General features: G+C 38.6%; 2 protein-coding genes across 3 annotated transcripts in view; one reads left to right on the top strand and one right to left on the bottom strand.

The window, feature by feature from the left end:
• Positions 1 to 21,049, bottom strand: part of LOC109432961 (CAD protein) — a 70,391-nt gene that overhangs the window by 22,593 nt on the left and 26,749 nt on the right. The window lies entirely within an intron of this gene.
• Positions 1,581 to 20,554, top strand: LOC109397693 (uncharacterized). 2 transcript variants are annotated; one of them, XM_019669991.3, is made up of 4 exons: positions 1,581 to 2,434; positions 17,679 to 17,816; positions 17,877 to 19,749; positions 19,803 to 20,554. In XM_019669991.3, exons 1-4 carry the CDS (start codon positions 2,061 to 2,063, stop codon positions 20,379 to 20,381), a joined length of 2,964 nt encoding a protein of 987 aa, XP_019525536.2. In that variant the 5' UTR covers positions 1,581 to 2,060; the 3' UTR covers positions 20,382 to 20,554. The 2 variants fall into 2 exon arrangements, with proteins under 2 accessions (XP_019525536.2, XP_019525537.2); XM_019669992.3 differs by having other exon boundaries at positions 1,583 to 2,434; positions 19,821 to 20,554.

The following is a 21,049-nucleotide window of genomic DNA, read 5'->3' on the forward strand; positions in this document are numbered from 1 at the left end:
AAGTTTAGATTAGTCTGGAGGAAGTCGGTAAAGAAGTGTGAAATAGGTAGAAAGGATAGGTGAAAAAGCGTACAAAGATTAGGCAAAGAAAAGATGTATGAAATGCTAATTCAAGTGTTTGCGTTAATCCAAGAATAGCTAGGATAATCGTGGCGACCCTAGAAATTAAGATCTAAACAGAATTTCATTCTGTAAACCTCTCCTAAAACCGAAGTTCGTTAGTTACAGTTATCATGCATAATACAACAATTTGTTCAAATAGTCAACTTATCGCACATGAACAAATCAGCAAAACATATGGCCGGCGCTAAGTCAGAGGGGACCAAGTAACAAAATTGACGAAAATTAGATTTTTTAGGCATTTGATTAAGAAATACTTTTGCTACTTGGAACATTCACGCGTTTCTCTAAATGTTACAATTAACGAGAGTTATAGCACAATTTTCTTTTGATTGAACTGCGAAAATCGATAATAGTATGCAGTCAGAGTGGACCAAATGCTTGATGTCAAGAAAATTGATTGGTTAAAATCCAATAATCAAAATAGTTTTTTATCAAAATATAAAACGTTTCCAAATCGTATGACTCCCTAACGCATTTTCTGATGATTATTGATCAAGAAAGCGCGTGAAAATCCATTTTATTATGGTCAATATCGTGATTTACCGATCATCATGTTGAAGCAAATTGTGGCAATTCGCGTGCAGACAGAGTGGACCATGTGTCTCTAAGAAAAATAGTTGAAATTACCTTATTCCTCGTAATCCTTTACAAATCAAAATAGGTTTGTTTAGTAGCTATTGGGCATCATATTGAAATGTACCAATACCCGTTTCATGAAGAAATTGATTTTACCGGTTATTTAAGAATTGTGTACTTGGTTCACTCTATCTGAACGAATTTTTGAAAAACGCCAGTACCTGAATAAATTATTATGAACTGTGTAAATACAATATTTCAATAAACGTACCGAACTATGAAAATACGTACAAAAGTTGTTAGCTATTGAATGTTCAAGTTAAGAATTCTTAAATAGCTCATCAATTGACTACCCTTCATGTGGTATTGAACTGCTGTACTTGGTTCACTCTGACTGAACATTAAAATTGAAAATGGTAATCAACAGTGGAACAGAAATATCAAATTTCATACTTGCTGCTCACATTATACATCAATCCTTTTTAACTGTTGTCCTATTTGTGCATAATTTTTTCATCAAATATGTACAAACTTGAGTGTGAACTGTAGTTGGGTGTAGATTTTCCAAAAATCGTTCAGTCAAAGTGGACTAAGTACAATCAATTACTTAGCAATTTATCGGTTTCAAGCTTTTTTTACGTTTTTTCGCGATCAATACAGAGCGATGCAGTTGTGAATAGTTATTAAGATTTGTGGCAAAAAATCATGAACATTTGTTGAAAAACTCAAAACTTATAGAGTTGCAAACTTTAAAGTCGTTAATCTAGAAATTAGGTAAAATACACATGGTCCTCTCTGACTTAACGCCGACCATGTCGGTGAAATGTGATTATAATTTCCTTGGTATTAATACTTCCTGCAATGATTCATTTAAAACCCTCAATCCCAAAGAACTTGAACCTTACATCACCGAAGTACCTGTGGCAACAGATCTCATAAAAAAAACTAAAAGCAGTGCGACAAAGATGGCATCACCACCTACACGATTCAGTGCACTTCTCGAACAGCTATCGCATTCCATCACCATTCATCGAGGAGCCCCCTTCTCCGTTCGAGCCCGATAAGTGCGCGTTCGTCCACTAAGGTAGGTAGGTACGTTACATAGCCTAGAACTGCTGATAACAACGCAGGAATGGTACGGAAAACTGGAACCCACCAATCGCCGAACCACGTATTCAGTTTGTAAAGCTCGCTCCTTCGTGTCACATCGATTGACGGAACGATCCTCGGTTAGCCGCGCGTCTGAAATGATCATGTCCTCGACATATCTCCGCTTCCGGTTTTGATTGGTTCGATCGTTCGTTCGTTCGCTCGCAGAAACTGCGCCGCAAATCCGCCCGCGTGTATGCGAGTGTGTCGCGATGGGCCATTCCACGTCGAAGGAACGCTCCAACCCGAACAACCCGTGGGAAGCGGAAATTGCCCGGAAGAAACGTCGCGAGCAGAATGCCAAGGAGCGAGCTGCCGAACTGAAGCGGCTGGAGAAGCAACGGAAACGGGCCGAGAAGGAGGCCAACCGACGGAAGAACGACAAGAAGAAACGGAAATCGAAACTCGAAGAGCTCAAGGACACTGAACCGCCTCCGATTGTGCGCAAATCGAAGGCCCTGCTCGAGGAGAGCGATTACGACTCGGAAGCGATCCGACGGATGAAGGATCAATTGGCGTTCAACAGCGATATCTTCGTGCTGAATCAACTGCTGCTGGGGGTGCAATTCTACGGAAACTATGAAAGGTACGGGTGCAATTCGGGAAAGTGTTCAAAGCGAAGGAGTTATTTCTGGAAGAATGAAATCATTACGAGTGCAAAAGTGAATTGAGTGGAGCGAACGACTTGGTTTCAAAATTCTTCTGGTTTGGAAGACAGACAAGTTGAAGAGTGTCGCGTGTGCTGTTACGTACTACATGGAGAACTGGAAACGACGCGTCTTATCAGTTCCGCCAGTTTGACGACATTGTGTTCTACAAGATGTTCTTGAGAGTTTGCGAAAAAAAAAACGCGTTTGGGGTTCGGGTTGAGGTGCTTCGATAAACACCAGGCCTAGAATGAAGGGATTCAGTGAAAGTATGTGCCTGTTATCTCGTTATGGGTCGCACTGACAAGTTACATATGTGCTGGTTAATAATACTTGACAGATCAATGAGGGTCAACAGCGTGGAGTGGTTCACCGTTTGTTGAGTATGGCTACAAGTTGTGCTATCGAGATATCGGCAGATAACGGAATATAGTTTGTGCAAACAAGTGTCGAGTGTCGAAACCCCTCAACGGAAGAACGGAAAAGTGGATCATTCTGGATGATAGACATGTCAACGGAAATTTGGCGCACGTGAAGATAATACGGTTGAAGTGATTCATCGTTGTGGGTACATGATTGGGCTTTTAGTGATTCAGAGGCAAGGTTTTCTTGGCGTCTATTCAAGTCACTTGTAGGTTGGCAGTTCAAACCATTGACACATTAAAGCCAAAAGGGTTACTACCAAAAAAAAATGTGAACAAAGTCACGATGTAGATTCAAGTTTTTGAATTCTAAGACAGTTTCGATGATCGAAAACATCCCAAAATAATACAAAGTCTGCTGATCTAATATGGAAACCCATACATATGGAATTGGTAGCCTTTTTAAGTATGTGGCTCCCATTTTCAATCACGAAAAACAAACGGTTGAAGCGCTGTTTGTTTTATTTCTTATTTTTGTATTATTTGCGTGCTTTTAGCATGAACACAAAAAGAATCGAATCAATCGGTACCGTGATTTCGGGTGAAATTGATCACTTTTCACAGTTTTTGGCGTCTAATTTTTGAATAGTTATCGATATGGTCAAACTCAATGCTATAAAACAAGTACGCCCACGGTTCTCATCCGTCAACGAGGTTGAAACTTTTACTGCAAATCATTTTATTGCATTAAATATCATTTGAAACAAAAAATCAATAATTTTGCTTTCGGGGTGAAATTGATCAGTAAATGAAATACCTTTGTAAGTGCTTCAAATATGTTTTCAAGTTGAATTAACCACTCCAGAACGTAAAAAGCTACGCAAAACTTTAACAAGTTTTCTATTTTTAAAATTATTTAAGTTAAAAGTTTAGTAAGTACAAAGAAAACGCCTGAAAGTATGCAATTTCCGTACTAATTAAGTAATTACTTCCAAAAAGATGCAATTTTATGCATAAATTTAAAAAATTTATGGAACTTTTAAAGACGAAATCGTGTTTAGCGAATGATTGGCGAGTAAAAACATCCATTTAAATATTCATTACATGTACGATACAGCCACGGTAACGAAAGTTTGAAAGTTTCTTTGAAGTTCGCCTAACATGCAATTTCGGAAAGTATTGATTTTAATACAGAAATATGTGACTAATTGGCTGTAAAACATGTAAACTCATCATTCAAAAACCCTTCAGCCAGATGATGGACATTTTCTACAAATTGTTTTAAGTTTAAATCGTTATTTTCAACCAACAAAAATGAGCCTGAAGACGATAAATTTCACCCCACTGATCAATTTCACCCGAAACCACGGTACCGTAATCGCTTTTTTACGAATATGATGAATTTGGGAGCGTGATATTACTTCTGGCACTCAGAACCTATTTTGTCTTTTGAAGTTCTGTTAGAAATTCTCCAAAAAATACTCGAGTGGTTGACTTCTAATTATCCCTATGATTCTTCTAGGATCTATTTCAAGAAATAATAAGTATGTGAAATTTCCAGATTCATTTCCAAGAATTCTTACAGAATATTATTCTTGGATTCCTTCTGGAATTCTAAAGAGAAGTTTTTCCAAATTTTCCAATGAATTCCTCCAGAGTTTTCTCCAATGTCTCTTCTGAACATTCTTTAGGACTTCTTCCGAAATTTTCCCAAGGTAGGTATCTTCCAAGAATTTCATCGAAAATTGCTCTATGGATTTTTCTAGCAAGTCCCTCGTAGATTTGTCCAAGAATACATCCAAAAAAGACATGATATTCCAGCAATTTATTTTTCTTTTGAAACTATTATCTTAATGTAACTTTGAAAAGGCTTCGTTGGAGCAATGTAGTAATATTCAAAAAGTTCTTGAGTTTCAGCTTGATTGACCACCTGTAGTTTTTATTAATATATCGCCAGATAAGCTACACTCACACAAAGCACCTCTGAGACAACTACTTTGGACTAACAGGTATCCTCAGTGTGTGAGCGTTGTTGATCTTTTATTTTTAGGCGACAATGGCACCTGCTACGACAGGTTGCATGTCAATGTGGGGAAGAGGCGGGAAGTGATGATTGTAATGGTCTGCTCACTTCAGGCCGTTGAGTCCTCTGTACTTGAACTAGATCATGCGGATGTCGGAGTGTTGTTGGGAATCGTTTACTTCCGGTAAAGGATTCACGCATTGATGCGTCGAAGCCAGGCGTATTTAAAGTAAAAAAATATGTGAAGATTATTGTGAAGAAGATGCGGCACAGATAGCTTGGTGGCACAACTTATAGGCGTTCCAGAGTAGAAGAAAAAATCAAATCAAAATCATCATTAGATATTACTCAGTGAAGTACTCAAGATCATAATTAGCTATTGGTTTCTCTGACATAAGAGATGAAAGATCAAAAATAAGATCAAAAATTAGTATGGAGAAGAACATAACAATATCTCATTTAGATATTGTAAGATCAAACTAATATCTGGGAAGATCTGGGCTGTAGAACATCAAACCAATACCAAAAAATGATCTGACAGATGGATTAGAGTAAAAAAAAAAGAAATATGGCCGTGACCAGAATTGAACTTGTGACCTTGTGGTTTATGAGCAGTGACATTACAACTGCACGACGACTCATATCTGAAAATAGAAGGTAGCTAGAGCATCAAGTTCTGCGTTTTCCAAGGTGTTTGCGGTTAATGGTAGTTGTGTTGGTTTGGTCGCGCCATGTTGTAGATGGACATTTTTTATTACCGTACGGGATTGGCCCTTCGCCCAGATTTGCATGAAAATTTTTTCACAGGCAGGGCTCATGGATATATGAACAAAAAAAAAATGAGAAAAATTCAGGGTCGCCTATTTTCCTGGAAAACTCAGGTGGAAATTCTTTGTTTCCCCTGACACTACTCACTTTGAAAAATCATAACTCAAGAACGAAGCATCATAGAAACAAAGTTTTTTTTAGAAAATAAAAGAAAATTTTCTCAGAAATCAAAAAAAAAAAAAAAATAGAAAAGGAAAAAGTTTCCCACAAAAGTTTTCACCATTGAGGAAATTCATAATGAAAAGCCGGAAAACTATTCCCAAATTCGCAGGAAATTTTCAAAAAAAAAAAATTGAGAAGGTAGTTTCATAAGCTTTGATGGCTGAAATTTTTGGAATGCACTTGTTTTTCGTTTTTGAGTTATGGCCAATTATGTGAAAAATGACCATATAATATATGCGAATGTTGTCGGGGCCCGTGGCGCAGTGGTCCACACGTTCGCTTTATAAGCGGATTATCATGGGTTCGAACCCAGCCCCGGCACTTGCAATTTTTCGTCAGCTGCTCTTCCCCCCGAGAGCAGCTGGCACCTGACCCTCTTCGGAGCATATAGCTCTAACGGACCCGGAATTTGGATATCGGCGAACCGCAACTCATAATGGACGACCCTCAATTGAACTGGAAAAGGAACAGCATCCAACCACCAGCATCATCGTGCTCATCATTCTACCGTGGACAGCGAAGAAAAGTTGAAGCAGCACAAGGCACCAGTTCGATACAGTTGAATTAGATTAGAATACATGTAGGCGCTGTACAAAAGTGTAAGTGCAGCGTCCAATTGGAATCGCTCACGTAGTGCCCAAGTGGACAAAAGAGCTGTAAATTAGGTAAAGTGATTAAGGATAAAAAAAAATATATGCGAACATGGTTATTTTTCACAAAATTGACCATAACTCAAGAAAGAAAAAAAAGTGCATTCCAAAAATTTCAGCGATCAAAGCTTATGAAATTACCTTTTTCAAAAATATTTTCTTAATATTTTCCGCGAGTTCGGGCTTTTCTTTTTGAATTTTCTCAACGGTGGAAAATTTTGTGAAAACTTTTTCCACTTCATTTTTTTTATTCCTGAGAAAATTTGCTTTCATTTTCATTAAAAAACTTTGTTTTTACGATGCTTCGTTCTTAAGTTATATTTTTTCAAAGAAAAGGCTGGACATTTTTCAACAAAATTGGCCATAACTCAAAAACGAAAAAAAAAGTGCATTTCAAAAATTTCAGGGATTAAAGCTTATGAAATAACCTTCTCAAAAAAATGTTTTTGAAAATTTTCCACGAGTTCGGGCATTGTTTTTCCGGCTTTTCTTTACGAATTTTCTCAACTGTGGAAAATTTTGTGGAAAACTTTTTCCAGCTTATATTTTTTTTTTGATTTCTCAAATTTTCTTTTATTTCCTAAAATAAAACTTTGTGTCTATGGCATCTTCGTTGTTGAGTTATGATTTTTTAAAGTAAGTAGTGTCAGGGGAAAACAAAGAATTTTCACCTGAGTTTTCCGGGCAAAGAGGCGACCCCGAATTTTTCTCATTTTTTTTTGTTCATATATTCATGAGCCCAGCCCAGTGAATCAAAATTCAACCATCGCGCAACAATAACGACAATGTCGCAACCTGAATTTATTGCGACATTTTACCCAATGCGACATACGTTTGTCCAACTTGAACAGAATAGGACAAAGATCGTGCACCACGAGTTTAAAGATTTTTAAGCCTTGCATTGTGATTTCCGAGAGGTAATTTCGAGTCGGTAAACACTACAATGCTGCTGAAGATGTATCATCAAAAAGTTTCGATTTTGGGTTAGTAATAATTGATATTGTGCCTTGCAAGATAAATCCGCGAAACGCGTTTGTCTTCTTCTTTTCCATCAAGTTGCAAAAATATGACCGCACCACTATGAGCGACTTGGTGGTCAGAAAATCTGCATGCGGCGCTTATATCAAATCCACATGAGGCTGCGGCGATATAGCCGCGAGGAGATGCACGCGATACAGACGCAATGGAAATGGAAAAGATGAAGCCGCATCCCCTTGCAGCATCACTAAATATCATCCCGATTACACTAGTTTACAGCATTTTTGAACTCGGTAAGCTGATGATCGTTTTTGGTGTAGAATCATGCCCTGAGTTCGAAAACACGAAGGAAAAAAATTACAGTAGAGCGGAAATTTTTCCGACTTTCCATACAAGGTTGATGATTTGAAACCAATTTTTGTTCTATTTTTAAGCAAAGTCTCTTATTTCACACATCTCATTCTCCGTAATCAATGCTCCGATTGAGCTGAATTTTTTACTGTAACTCGCCTACATATGATATGTCAAATAAACGTTGAGAAAGAATTTTTAAATTGATTTTTTCTTATTGAAAAAAATACATTTCTTCATATATTTTTGGAAAATTTGCTAAAATTTAAGGAGATCGTCCCCAAAACTCGCCAATATCTTGAATTTCATCAGTCTGACGCAAAACCTGCATTCAGATGATCGAATGGTATTATATTCAGCTTTTAATTTATGGAAAAATATTTAAAATTGGTTGAACAAAACCCAAGATATTTGAATTTTATTAAATTCCATATTTTAAAAAGTTGTAAAACTCGATATTGAGCTGAAACTCAAAAACTGTTCTACTTTAATTTTTTTGAAGCACGGTTTCGAAATCAGCGCTTAATTATGCTTCAAAAATTTTGGTCGTTGACAAAAGTTCACGACTTTCGTTTTATTTTGTAAACTAGTGTTTTTAACCACAACGCCAACGAGGTGATGCGTATGCGTGTAGTGAATCAATGTCGCGATAAATATTTTTACGATTTCTGGCCACCTGAGTTGCCATTGTGTTAACTTTTGTTTTGATATGAACGGCCAGAAGGCTGCTGCGACGCTGCTGGGTGGGTGACAGTATCTGTTCGATTTTGACATTGCGTCTGTATCGCGGGAATCTCCTCGCGGGCATATCGCCGCCGCCCAATGTGGATTTATTATGAGCGCCGCAATAATTCACGAGTTGAAAAGTACGCAACAAATTCAGCTTCCGTTTTGTCTGCAACAAAAAATTTCGAGATCATGTCTTTATCTGTTACCAGTTGGGATAAAGATAAATCGCCGCGTCTTCTTTGTTGCTTATTTTGTGCCTCTTTTGTCTGACAATTATCTTCACTGGCCCAGCCTGTGGAAAATTTTCATGACCCTTCGGCCCAATTTGTTCGATAATAAAAAGAAAGCCCAGATGAGTGTGTGAAAGAACTAATTTTAATCTTGAATAGTAGTTTTCAGATTTTACCATTTTCGGATGTTATGGATTAATGTGTGAAAGAACTGATTTTGATCTTGAGCACTAATTTTCAGATCTTTCGATTTCTGGATGTTGCAGATGGAAATGTTAAGAGCTAATTAGCTAAGAGCTAATTAATTTTGGTCTTAAGCAGTATTTTTCAAATTTTCCAATGATAAATGTTAGGTTGCAGAATGTTAATACAATTTCAACACAAAATTTGCAAACTGAAGCTAGTATGACACTCTTTGACCAAACATTTTACCACTTTTGACAGTTAAATTTTGACCAAGGTGTACCGGGTGAGCATTAATATTTGTCACTCACGAAAAACGAATAGGGATAAACAAAGTCAAACAGTTTGCCAAAATTTGTGTACGAGCACCTTGAAGCGATAGCACGGAAAATAAAAATGAATTTAAGCTCATTTCTCAATTCTCAATTGAGAATTTCATATTTTCGTAAACTGAAAGAGAACTTTTTTCTAAATGGTTCCACATTTTATGCCTATATGCTACGAACTTTTACAAAGGTAGTGATCCAAACTTTAAAAACGACATGTGTAGAAACATGTTTGGTTTATTTTGCGCCCAAAACAGGACTAATTCCCATCAATAGGACACAATCAATGAAGTACTAGATTGTAGTAATGAGCTGAATTTTCGTATAATGAGAAGATAAATTCTCCATTTCTGCAATGAAATGATACAGAAAGCTTAGCTATCCTGATTCCTTGCCTAATTTAATGCTGTTTGAGCAAAATTTAGGATAACTGTGTTATTGTTTTTACCATTTCAAGCATTTTAAACACGGTGGTTGGCAGTGATTGGTTCATTAGGTTCTGGGGGCATCCATAATGCGTTTTTTTAATGAAAACTCCAACTTGTTTGTTTGGGTCGTATCTGTAGGCTGTTTTCCCTATTCCCCTGAAGCGTTACGTTATTAATTAACTCCCTATCCCCTGAAGTTTTACATAGTTTGGGGACGGTGCATAATGAAAATATACACGAAAGTTAATTTTCATGCGCAATGTTGAGAAATTTCGACATTTATACAACGGGTTGCACAAGGCTTTCTGAAGATCAAATTAAATACCGTAAACCGGGGTCAAATTGATCTCCGGGTCGAAATTGATCAGACGTTTTTCAGATAGATAAAACATACTTTAAATAGTTTCCTTTGAAGTGTCTATTAGTATATGATTCCAACGGCACTATACTTGAGAGGAAACTATTCAAAGTATGCTTTATATGACTGAAAAGCGTCTGATCAATTTCGACCCAGAGATCAATTTGACCCCGGTTAACGGTACTAATTTTGAAATCATATCACGATGGGATATTGAGCAGATATTTGGCAACTTTTTGAATATCTCACCAATATCATACAAACAATATCATACATATGACATCAAAATTTGATCGTTTTGAGATATGATTATGATATTCACGTCTACCTGGGTTATACGATAGATTGGCATTGTGCTGTGAAAGGAAGGGAAATAGTCTTTTCAACCCGTTTGTGCTTCTATACATGAGATGCCTAATTTCATGCCATTCATAAGATGGTAATAGGAGGCACAATAACAACGAATACCACATTTTTTACAAATAACACTTAGGTTTACTCCATTATTCCTTCTTATTTTCGGTGATGCAAAACTTTTTGATGCTGCAATACTGAGTATTGCAACGTTTCTATATCATCATTGGCGGGTCAAGGATTTGTCCATTTGTCCGTAACTTAGTCCAGAAGCTTAATATTGAAAAGTTGTAGGAAAAACACTAATCTACAACCCGAACACAACACTTCAATGTTAGGCTTCTGAACTGAGTTATGGACAAATGAGTCGAACGATTGCCAGGTGATCGAAAACATCCCAGACGGGTAGTGTATATTCACATGTTCATAGCCATCGCTAGAACAGAAACTGGTTGAAATGCCGGGGTCCTTTCTTTCCAACTTTCACAGAGTAGTGTCAATCTGGGTATCGCGAACTGACTCACTACCCGATCAGAAAGGCATAACAAAAACATAACATAATTATATCAACGGTTGATATCTATATCAAATTATGTTATACACATTTAGATACATTTGTTATAATCGGTCTGGAAACAAGTTTGCGTTATATCATAATTATAGCAAAGTTAGTTACAAGAAATCAAAATGTGATTTGCTCATATCCATATCAACATTTTGACAATCTCAGTAATGGTTTTTAAAATGCTATGAATAACTAATCATAAATTTGGAAAGTGTTTAAGGTGAAACATCAAGAAACCCCATTGCAATATTGCATACAATCTTTAGGGGCGATTTCTTCACCCTGGCTTAAGCGTTAAACCAGGTTTAACTATATGGGCAAGCCTGGCTTTCCGGTTAAGCCGAGGTGAAGAAATCGGCCATTAGAGGCACAAATCTGCCGAACGAAGCATTGAACCAAGCTGCACTTGTTTATCCCGGCTTAGCTCACTTCCAAAAAGAGGCAGCTTTTAAAAATCGAACGCATTTTTCGCTCTTGAAAACGTGAGTATGCGTTCAAGTCGGCCATTGTGGCAGCCATATTTGTATTCTCTGATGCTTCTTCTTAATGCGTAATATTTTTTTTGCTGTATGGTGCCAAAAAACACTCCAACGTCCCAAGAATTTTTTGAAAAATTATTTCTTATCATTGAGAATTAAGAATGTCTCCAGAGATTCAAAAAAGGATTTCTTTTAATAGTTCCTAACAAATTCCTTCAACGAATCCATCAAGAATTCTTTCAAAGATTTTTTTATTGTAAATTTTCAAATCTCTCCTAATGATGACTTGTTCAGGTATACGTTCATGGGTCCTTTCAAATATTTCTCCAAGTATTCAATCAAATGTTTTTCTAAGAACCCCTTCAAAAATTGCTCACAGACTACCCTCAAAAATTTATCAAAGGTTTCTGAATGAAGAAATTCTTCCTTGACTTTATTGTGCATCTTCGTGCCACACAATATAATAATACAAAATAGCCATTGGAAGAGAAAGCTCTTTCCGGGAGCGGACCTGGTGTGATGGTTAGAACACTTGACCATCACGCCTAGGACCTGGGATCGAATCCCACTCCCGACAAAATCGCAAAATGTGAGTTCTTCCTTCGGAAGGGAAGTAAAGCGTGGGTCCCGAGATGAACTAGCCTAGGGCTAAAAATCTCGTTAATACAGATAAAAAAAAAAGAAAGCTCTTGGTTAATAACTGCGGAAGAGCTAATAAAACACCAAACTGGCACGTTATGCCAATATTTTTAGACATGCTTGCATCCGATTCCTTTTGGTACTCCACGCAGAGAACTTCAGAAACTCCACCAAGGCTACTTTCTGAAAATTTCCCTTGTATTCTTCCAGGAATTCCTCCCAAGTTTACTCTAGAAATGCTTCCAATGGCACCTTTTTCAAGGATTCCTTCAGGAACTTCTCCAAGAATTCCTTCAGAAATTGCTTTGGGCACTGCTCCACGGATTATTCCGGGACTCCTGCATGGATTCTTTTTCAAAATTGCTTCAAGGAGCTATCTGCAGCCGAGAGATCGAAACTGTATTTGCTGACAAACGAGAAGTGGGAGCACCGAAAACTGTTCTTCGTGATACAGCGAGTAGACGACGAAAATTGTACCTACTGCGGCGGACAAACAATTGAAACGCTCCGACTGTGCTCGTGTCGGCCCGGCTTGGACGGTACTACAGCAGAGGCTCGCAGCCGCAATGGATGGATGGAGAAGACTGACCTTCGAGGACGTGCTGAGGCCAGCCTTGGCAGGAGTAAATAGAAATAGAATAATTGAAATTTTGAAAATAGTTGTAAAATACATCTGCTTTGTTGACACGTGTAACGTAAGAATAGATGTGAACGAACTAGGGTCTTGTACCATTTGGGCAGGTGTACCTATTTTGGGCACTTGTCGCTATAACTAAGTCAATTTCAAACCGATTGATTTGAGTTTTTGTATAGAGTTAGAAACTGTACGTGCCTAGCTCTGTACAAAAATTCAAATCAATCCGTTTGAATTTGACTTAGTTATAGTGGCAAGTGCCCAAAATAGGTACACTCCCGTTCAAAAGTTTGGGGTCACCCCCTCAAAAACATGTCATTTTTTAGGCCCATATCTCCGCCAATTTGCGTCCGATTTCAAAACCCTAGGTTTCAATCAAAAGATAATAAGTCAAAGAAACTTTGAACATGATATAAAAGAAACTTTTTCAAAAAACTTTGTATGTAAACTTAACCCAAAGTTGCCAAATTTTCTAAAAAATGAATATAAACTTACGACAGTGTCGCTGGAAGTTGGGTCGCCATATTTTAAGATGAGAGCGGTAATATGACCCATTTTCTATTAGCTTTCAACTGCTTTTTACAGAACTTAGCTAAAAAATATAGAAAAAAAGTTATTAAGTGAATTAATCCTTGATGTCATCGGCCAAAAGTTTGGGGCCACTTTCGTAAAACATGGAAAAGTGATTTGGTGATATCTTCGTCATCTATAGTTCAATTTTAATTATTTTTGGCTCATTTCAAAGATAATTAACTATATTTACGTTAGATGTCTTCAACTTAACGTATTTAACGATTTTTGTATATAAAAATGTTATGTAAAGTTAACACATTTTACCACGCTTCAAAAAATGAGGCAACTTTACGTTAAGTTTTAGTATGTAAATTTCAACAAATATGTGTGGTTCAATGTCTATGCAGTAAGTATCATTCATTTTGTTTCAAATAAGCCAAGAAGAATTAAAATTGAATTAAAGATGAAAAAGATATCAACAAATCACTTTTCCATGTTTAACGATAGTGACCCCAAACTTTTGGCCGATACAGCATTTTGAGGGGTGACCCCAAACTTTTGGTCGATGACATCAAGGATTAATTTACTTAATAGCTTTTTTCTAGATTTTTTAGCTAAGTTCTGTAAAAAGCAGTTGAAAGCTAATAGAAAATGGGTCATATTACCGCTCTCATCTTAAAATTTGGTCGACCCAACTTCCAGCGACACTGCCGTAAGTTTATATTCATTTTTTAGGATATTTGGCAACTTTGGGTTAAGTTTACATACAAATTTTTTTGAAAAAGTTTCTTTTAAACTATGTTCAATGTTTCTTTGACTTATTATCTTTTGAATGAAACCTAGGGTTTTGAAATCGGACGCAAATTGGCGGAGATATGGGCCTAAAAAAATGACATGTTTTTGAGGGGGTGACCCCAAACTTTTGAACGGGAGTGTATGCACCGTTCCATCCATAGACTTTTTATCAGTTCGAACTAAGGTTTTAATACAAACTCTTAGAAATTTATTGTCATGTATTTCATCGGGAAAATGTAACGAAGTTCTATTAGGAATTGGTATCAGGACTTCTTCACACTTTGGTTCTAAAATTACTGCAGCAGTTTCTCCCAGGATTCCCACATATCCGTCCAATGATTTGTCCATGAATTCATGCTAAAATTTTCCACTAAATTTCACAAGATTGTCCCGCGAATGTTTTCGAGATCATTTTCAGCAATTCCTTCAAAGGTTACTCGAGTAGTTTATTTAGAATTCTGTTAGGGATTCTTCTAGAAGCTATTCCAAGAATTGAAAATAAATAATATTTCCAAGAAATACTACTAAATTTTATACTAAGATTTTTTCGGGCTTTCTAAAGAGTACGTCTTCAGAAATTGTTCAAAAAAATCCTCAGTAAATTGTTCCAGTATTTTATTAAAGGATTGCTCCAGAATTTTCTCCAATGTATCTCCTGAAATTTTTTGAAGACTTCTTCCGAAGTTCTTTGAAGGTATCTTGGAAACATTGAAACGTGTCTCCTCCATTTGGGAAATTTATAACTTTTGTGTTGCTTTTACTTTCTTACCCTGTTCATGGTAGAATGGCTCAATGACCACGATGATGTGAATATGATTTCCCAGAGAACCTAAAAAAGGCGGTTCGGTACTTCAGGGGTGTTAGGGGGAGAATGAGTCTCTACTTATGCTATGAGCCATGTATAATAGGCCTGTCCACCTTTTCAAAAAGGTTCTCTGATTCTTAAGACCACCCTCATATTTTTATTAGCATCCAAAAAGAAGTAACTGGTCAAAATTTCAGCCAAATCCATTGAAATTAAGAGGTGCATCAAATCAATTTTGTGTTTTTCGACAATTTTTAAACTTCATAAAATCATAACTACACTAAAACTTGTCAAAACTTAATTCTTTTGGCAGAAATTGAAAGCTATACTTGTTTGCTACAAGTTCTCCGTATGCATTACGAATAAGGTACGTCACTAGGGTTCAGTGATGTTCTACATCTTAAGTATTATTTTTGCTATCTTGCGCTTCAATACACTTGGTTTTTAAGGTTCTATGTTTTTAAATGATGTTTATGACACATGGAGCTAATTTAGCTGCCGTTCTAAGCATATCTGTACCATGTTGTTTTTCTACGCATACTGTCCCACTGCTCTAACTCAAGTCACAACTTAAAATCAATGTCAGAAAGATGCTTGACGTTATCGTGGAATACTAATTTGTGATGGAAAATGAAAAAAAAGTAAAGTGAGTGAAAATATATATTTGATTAATGTCATCCATAATAGCGTCAAACGACCAGTTTCTGGGTCACATTATGGATCACTGTTGAAAGTCACATTATTTTAGTATTTGAATCCCAGAATCATGCAAAACTTCGCTAACTAGATAGAAACATTATTCGAGGTGAACGAGCGGGTTTTATATCAAAACCGATGGATTTCGACACTTTTAGAGCTTACCACTGCACCTGATGTACCTCAGCATGACGTACTTCGGCTTAAGGACCTGATATTGCTCACACAACATCCAATTAGTCAATTTCATGCTAAACATTAAAAACATCACATTGATCTGCAGATTCCCATAGCTATTTTTCAGTAGAATTTCTATTCCACAGCAGCTCGGTGAGTTCAAAAATTTTCAGGAATTTGAAAACTTAACTCAGAATTTCCCGTCCCCTCAGAGTAAAAAAACAACTAGACTGCGCTAGTCGGTCAACAGTATGACGAACCGAAACTATGACAAAATTACGTTATTACGTTATTTAATTGAATATCGTTATGTAATTATTTAATTTAATTTAATTAATTGTTTTCCTCAAAATAACATCAAACAATATTTCTCAAGTTCACTAATGAAAATATATAGATTTCACTGACATTGGTGTCAGTCTCATGACCCTCGTTATATTGTCAAAGTTTACAAAACAAAAAGTAAAATCTTCAATTAAAATTCTGTGGTCATCAGTGATCCAGACGTTCACAAACAGATCTCCAAATGTAACTAATGTGTAGGGATGTTGGCCAGTATCAATACTTCTTTCTTGCCAAAGCGGTATTACCGTAACATAATGTTTTACATCTGTTTCGACGAAACCATTTCATAATCATTTAAATTCATATCCGGGATACTCTAGGTGAAACTGATAACACATGTAAACAATAAGGTATCACAATTTCCCATCAAAAGTAGCATCTGGGAGTGCTCTCTCTTTAATTAGAATTGACAGTGATGCTCCGATAAATTTGTTTGCAATATTGTCAACATGAAGAGGAATGGTTTGGTACTATAGTTTGCCAGAGTGTGTCTGATTGTCGGTCGTTGCTTCTTCAGTATTGTTAACTAAACGACTCCGGCCCTTGCACTAGAGCCTAAGGCCAAGACTTGCACTAGAAGAGCGAAGGGGTAAGCTTACGGATTGTTTGCATGGCCATGTTCAAGGTGCCTTCGTGCTCATACACCTTTTAGTAATCGGGGCTTCACTGAGCATGGAATACCTTCGTGCCTGTCAAAATGCTAAAGGTTATTGGCAAAGAATGCCCTCAGTTAATATCCGTTGAAAAGTAGGGTTTCTCCCCCTAGGGAAGTGGCTGATTGGGGTTGACAACCATCTTTAAGGACAGACTTGTCAGAATCCCAAAATGGCCACCACAATGGCCGACTTTGGTACCTACTCACGATTTCGAGAGCACAAATCTCTTCGTAAACAAAACCAGCGCACCTGTTCTTTTTATTTGAAGCTTATTACAAGTGAGCAAGAGCAGAATAATAGAATGCACTGTTGTTTGAAGTTTATTTCTTGAGATTTGTGCGTCTGAAGTTCTGATGCTCTGTTGAAGCGGGATTTCAAGACGTTTGTCCTTAATGAGTATTCTCTGGCGATGTTCCAGTAGTTCGGCTCCTGCTATGTTTCCGAGGATTGAACGCTTCAGAGTAGGCCTGGCCGCTTTAATACATCCATTGCATCTCCGATGTACCGCAAGCATTACCAATTTCATCTGTGTATGTATAGACTAGACTAGAGTAATTGGCATTTTTTTGTGTATAGGCTTTTTTCATTAAAGCGTTGTTGACTTGTGAAATCAGCTATAGCGGCAAAATTCAAGTTAACGGTTATCTTATTTTGTCATAAGTATCGCATTCATATCATTCCCCACGTTGTTGCTACAGAATCAATATTGAAGACGCAAGATTTTCAAGAGTTTCACCAATCACCCTCAAAAGGCCCTCCGGAGCAAACTTCATTCGGGCAGAATTCGTCACCGCATTCGATGACGTCGTCGTCCTCCGATGTCTCGTTATCAATGCAATTGCTTATCAATTAACAATGTCTCGCTAATTGCCGCCCACAATCTCATCAATGCCCATTTATATTTATTTACCTTCCAGAGACATGTGGGACGCGGTGGAAAGGAACCGTCGGGAGGAGAACGATCGTAACGGCAAGATATCACGACACTGCAAAACGGTAATCCTGCCCGATCGACTTGAGGAAGCGGTCGATCAGAGGGTGAAGTTCTTGGCCAAGTGAGTTGGATTTGTGAAAATTTCCTAAGTTTATCTGTGACAATTCTGCTTTACTTCCAGACATGGACCCCATAAGAACGCGCTACAGCCGTTACACACACAGACCTGCTACGTCATTCACGAAAACATTGAGATTTCCAACCCTGGAGAGACTTCGGTCTACAGTATCCTAACCGACGCACCGGTGTACAAACTGGAACTGGAAGATGGGTTTGATGAGAAAATCGGCGGTAAACGGAGAAGTGCAAATGCCCACCACGGATACGTGAAGCTTAAAAGTGTTGAGTACATCAAGCCCAACAATCCATCACCCCTGGATGTCATTGATAGAGCTAACGCAGCTATCTATGGGGAGTCCAGTGGAGTGAATAGGAACATGACGAAGCAACGAAATGGGAAGTCCAGTAGCACTAGCGAAAGTGACACAATGGATGAGGAAGATGATGATGAGGATGAGGTTAATGATGTACCGATCGTCAACTTCGGTAAGCTTAAGTTTAGAGATAGTATTGCTATTAAAATGCCCAAGTTGGCGAACGGAGGAGGAATCTACGGAACGAACTCATTGCTGAATCCTTCGACCTCCACGAGTTCAACATCTCCTCCAAGCAGTGAATACGATTACGCGTATATAACGGCGATCAACACGCATCAACCGCTCAGTGTGATGAAGAGTGTGAACGACGATCAACCCCTCAGTACTACAGTGTTGCCAGATTACTGCGTAACTACGATAAACTGTTCGTCTGAACTGAATCAGGGTTACTACTCGGACGACGAGTCAGACGCCGATAAACTACTGTATCTAGCTAAAAATGGTCTTCCAATGAAGTCTACTCCGACGGAATACATAACTGAACGGAAGCAGTATCTGAATTCCAAAGGATTCCTAGCCTATTTCATTAACCTTTTCCAGGATACGTTGGCCTACGACCTAGGTATCAAGAGAGAAAACCTAGATAATGCGACCTGGAAAGGTGCCATAATTTACTGCGACCAGTGGGAAATCGTTCCGGCCATTGTTTGTCCATGGCCTCGTGAGGCTTCCGAGTGGATCCAACGCAAGCGCGAAGTAAAGATCAACCCTTTGACCAAGCAAAAGTTTCAATGGCCTACGGCGCCAATGATCCAGAAGGTAAAGTCCTTCGGATGTCACGTCATCCCCACTGGATACGCCCCCAAAGTAGGCACCAACCGTCATCGGCAACTGGAATGGAAAATAGTCTTTCCGGAAGCAGAACGCTACCTGGAAAGCTGCCTCACTAACACCCACGTCAAGATCTACATGCTCACCAAACTGTTACTCAAGACGTTTGTCGATCCTGCCCTCGTCACCAACATGAACATGTTCGGCAACGAACATCTGAGGGCGCATCTCTTCTGGCAATGCGAAAGCAACTACGCTGCCTGGCCCGAGGACTACGTCGGGGAAGCCTTGCTACGCTTTCTGAACGGGCTCCTGGACCGCATCAAGACCCACAAACTTCCGGATTACTTCCTACCCAGCAGGAACTTGTTCGAAAACATCCCGGAGCGGGTTCTGGTGGAGTTGCACAAACGAATCTTCCGGATCACCGAGAACCCCGTCATGCATCTGATGATAGCCCTAAGAAACATGAAACTGCCCGGAGGTCAGACCACGTTCTACCCGAAGCTGAAGATCAAACGAATCTACTCAGTGCTGATAATTGACAATCCGTTGAAGATTGTCAACCCTCGATTCCGAGACGAGAATGAAAACTTGGCGGCCGAAGATTCCGCCACAGAAGACCAAGAAAAGGAGGTGGCCGTCGGATCGATCGCCTACTTCAACAAGCAGGAAGTCGAGTCGCGAAAGCAACGAACGCGTATCGTTCGATTCATGGAAGCCGAGAAGAAAAAGATCGAACAGCAGGACGAACGGAGGGCGTCCACGGATTCTATCGATTTGATGGTTGGTGTTAGCATCCCATGTCCGTAACCGTTCTATTCAAATATTCAACCCAGTTCTTTTCCACTTTTCAGTTCAGCCCTCTGAAGCACATGGAGAACCTCCGCCGACAGCTGATCTACAACATCTTCGTGCAGCACTTCATCGAGATGGCCCAGGTGTCGTACGTCTTCCGGGCGCTCAACCAGGGTCTGATCTACCTGAAGCAAGCCGAGCGTATCTGCAGCTTGCTCACCGATGACCACGGCGTCGAAGAGTCTCGCCAGTTCCTGTCGAAGATCTTCAGCCTGCGGAACGAGATCCAGAAGGCGATCAGCAATGCGTCCTACCGGCCAGCACTGCCCAAACGGGCAAGTTCGTCGGTGCAGAGCCCACAGCAGCGCCGCATTCGGATGAAGTCACCCAAGCAGAATGGACGCAAAGGTCGACCGTCGTACAGCAACGTAAGTCCGGATGCCCTTTCGCCGGAGAACACCCCCAGGCAGACACCGGAGCGCAGCAGGAAACGCTCGGCACGGCAGGTGGCGACTACAGTGCAGGTTCACCACGCAGTGCGAACGTCTCCACCGACTTCGACGTCCGACGAGCAGGAGGACATGTCCAGGTTGCTGGGGAACATCACCATAGGCGCGTAGATTTAACGAACTAAGTTTTGTTTTTTATGGATTAAACTAATAGCTTGATTGAGTGATTACACCTTGAGACCAATTTCTGTGATATCGAAAATGCTTTGTGCATTGGTGGAGTGCTTTTGTAAAATGTGGTATGTAGTTTTGCAGAACCTAATATATAGTTGACTTACAAAATATTTAGTTGCAAAAGCTTATTATCATTCATCGAAATACATTACTGATCTTGAATTGAAGATACCAAAGTAATCACATTACAGGGGATGGCCAAAATGTTTGGGATAGGCAACTTTTTTTCTCCCACAAAAAAAAAATCAACATGCTGTAACTTTTCATAAAGTGCATCAAAAAATATCAAATTTTGACTATTTGTCAACCTATTATACATGGGGTGGCCAAAATGTTTGGGATAGGTAACATTTTTTCTCTCACAAAAAAGTTCGACATGCTATAACTTTTCATTGAGTGCATCAAAAAATCTCAAATTTTGACTGTTTGTCAACCTATTATATGTGCATCTTTGGTACAAATTTGGGCTCGATCGAATAATGTTTCGCAAAGTTAGAACCGTTCAGGTAAAACACTATTTTTTAGACAACTCATTTTTGAGCTGCTATGTCTCGGAAACGAGTGAATCGAATTGAATGAAATTTTGAACGTACACTAACAATATG

Source organism: Aedes albopictus, chromosome 1 (assembly GCF_035046485.1).
Source record: "Aedes albopictus strain Foshan chromosome 1, AalbF5, whole genome shotgun sequence".
NCBI classification, from domain to species: domain Eukaryota; kingdom Metazoa; phylum Arthropoda; class Insecta; order Diptera; family Culicidae; genus Aedes; species Aedes albopictus.

Excerpts from the sequence above, each read along its gene's own strand:
- LOC109397693 (XM_019669991.3), top strand. The coding sequence starts at position 2,061 with ATGGGCCATTCCACGTCGAAGGAACGCTCCAACCCGAACAACCCGTGG. Across the intron at positions 17,817-17,876 it reads AGGGTGAAGTTCTTGGCCAA|ACATGGACCCCATAAGAACG; the intron begins GTGAGTTGGATT and ends CTTTACTTCCAG. Across the intron at positions 19,750-19,802 it reads CGGATTCTATCGATTTGATG|TTCTTTTCCACTTTTCAGTT; the intron begins GTTGGTGTTAGC and ends TATTCAACCCAG.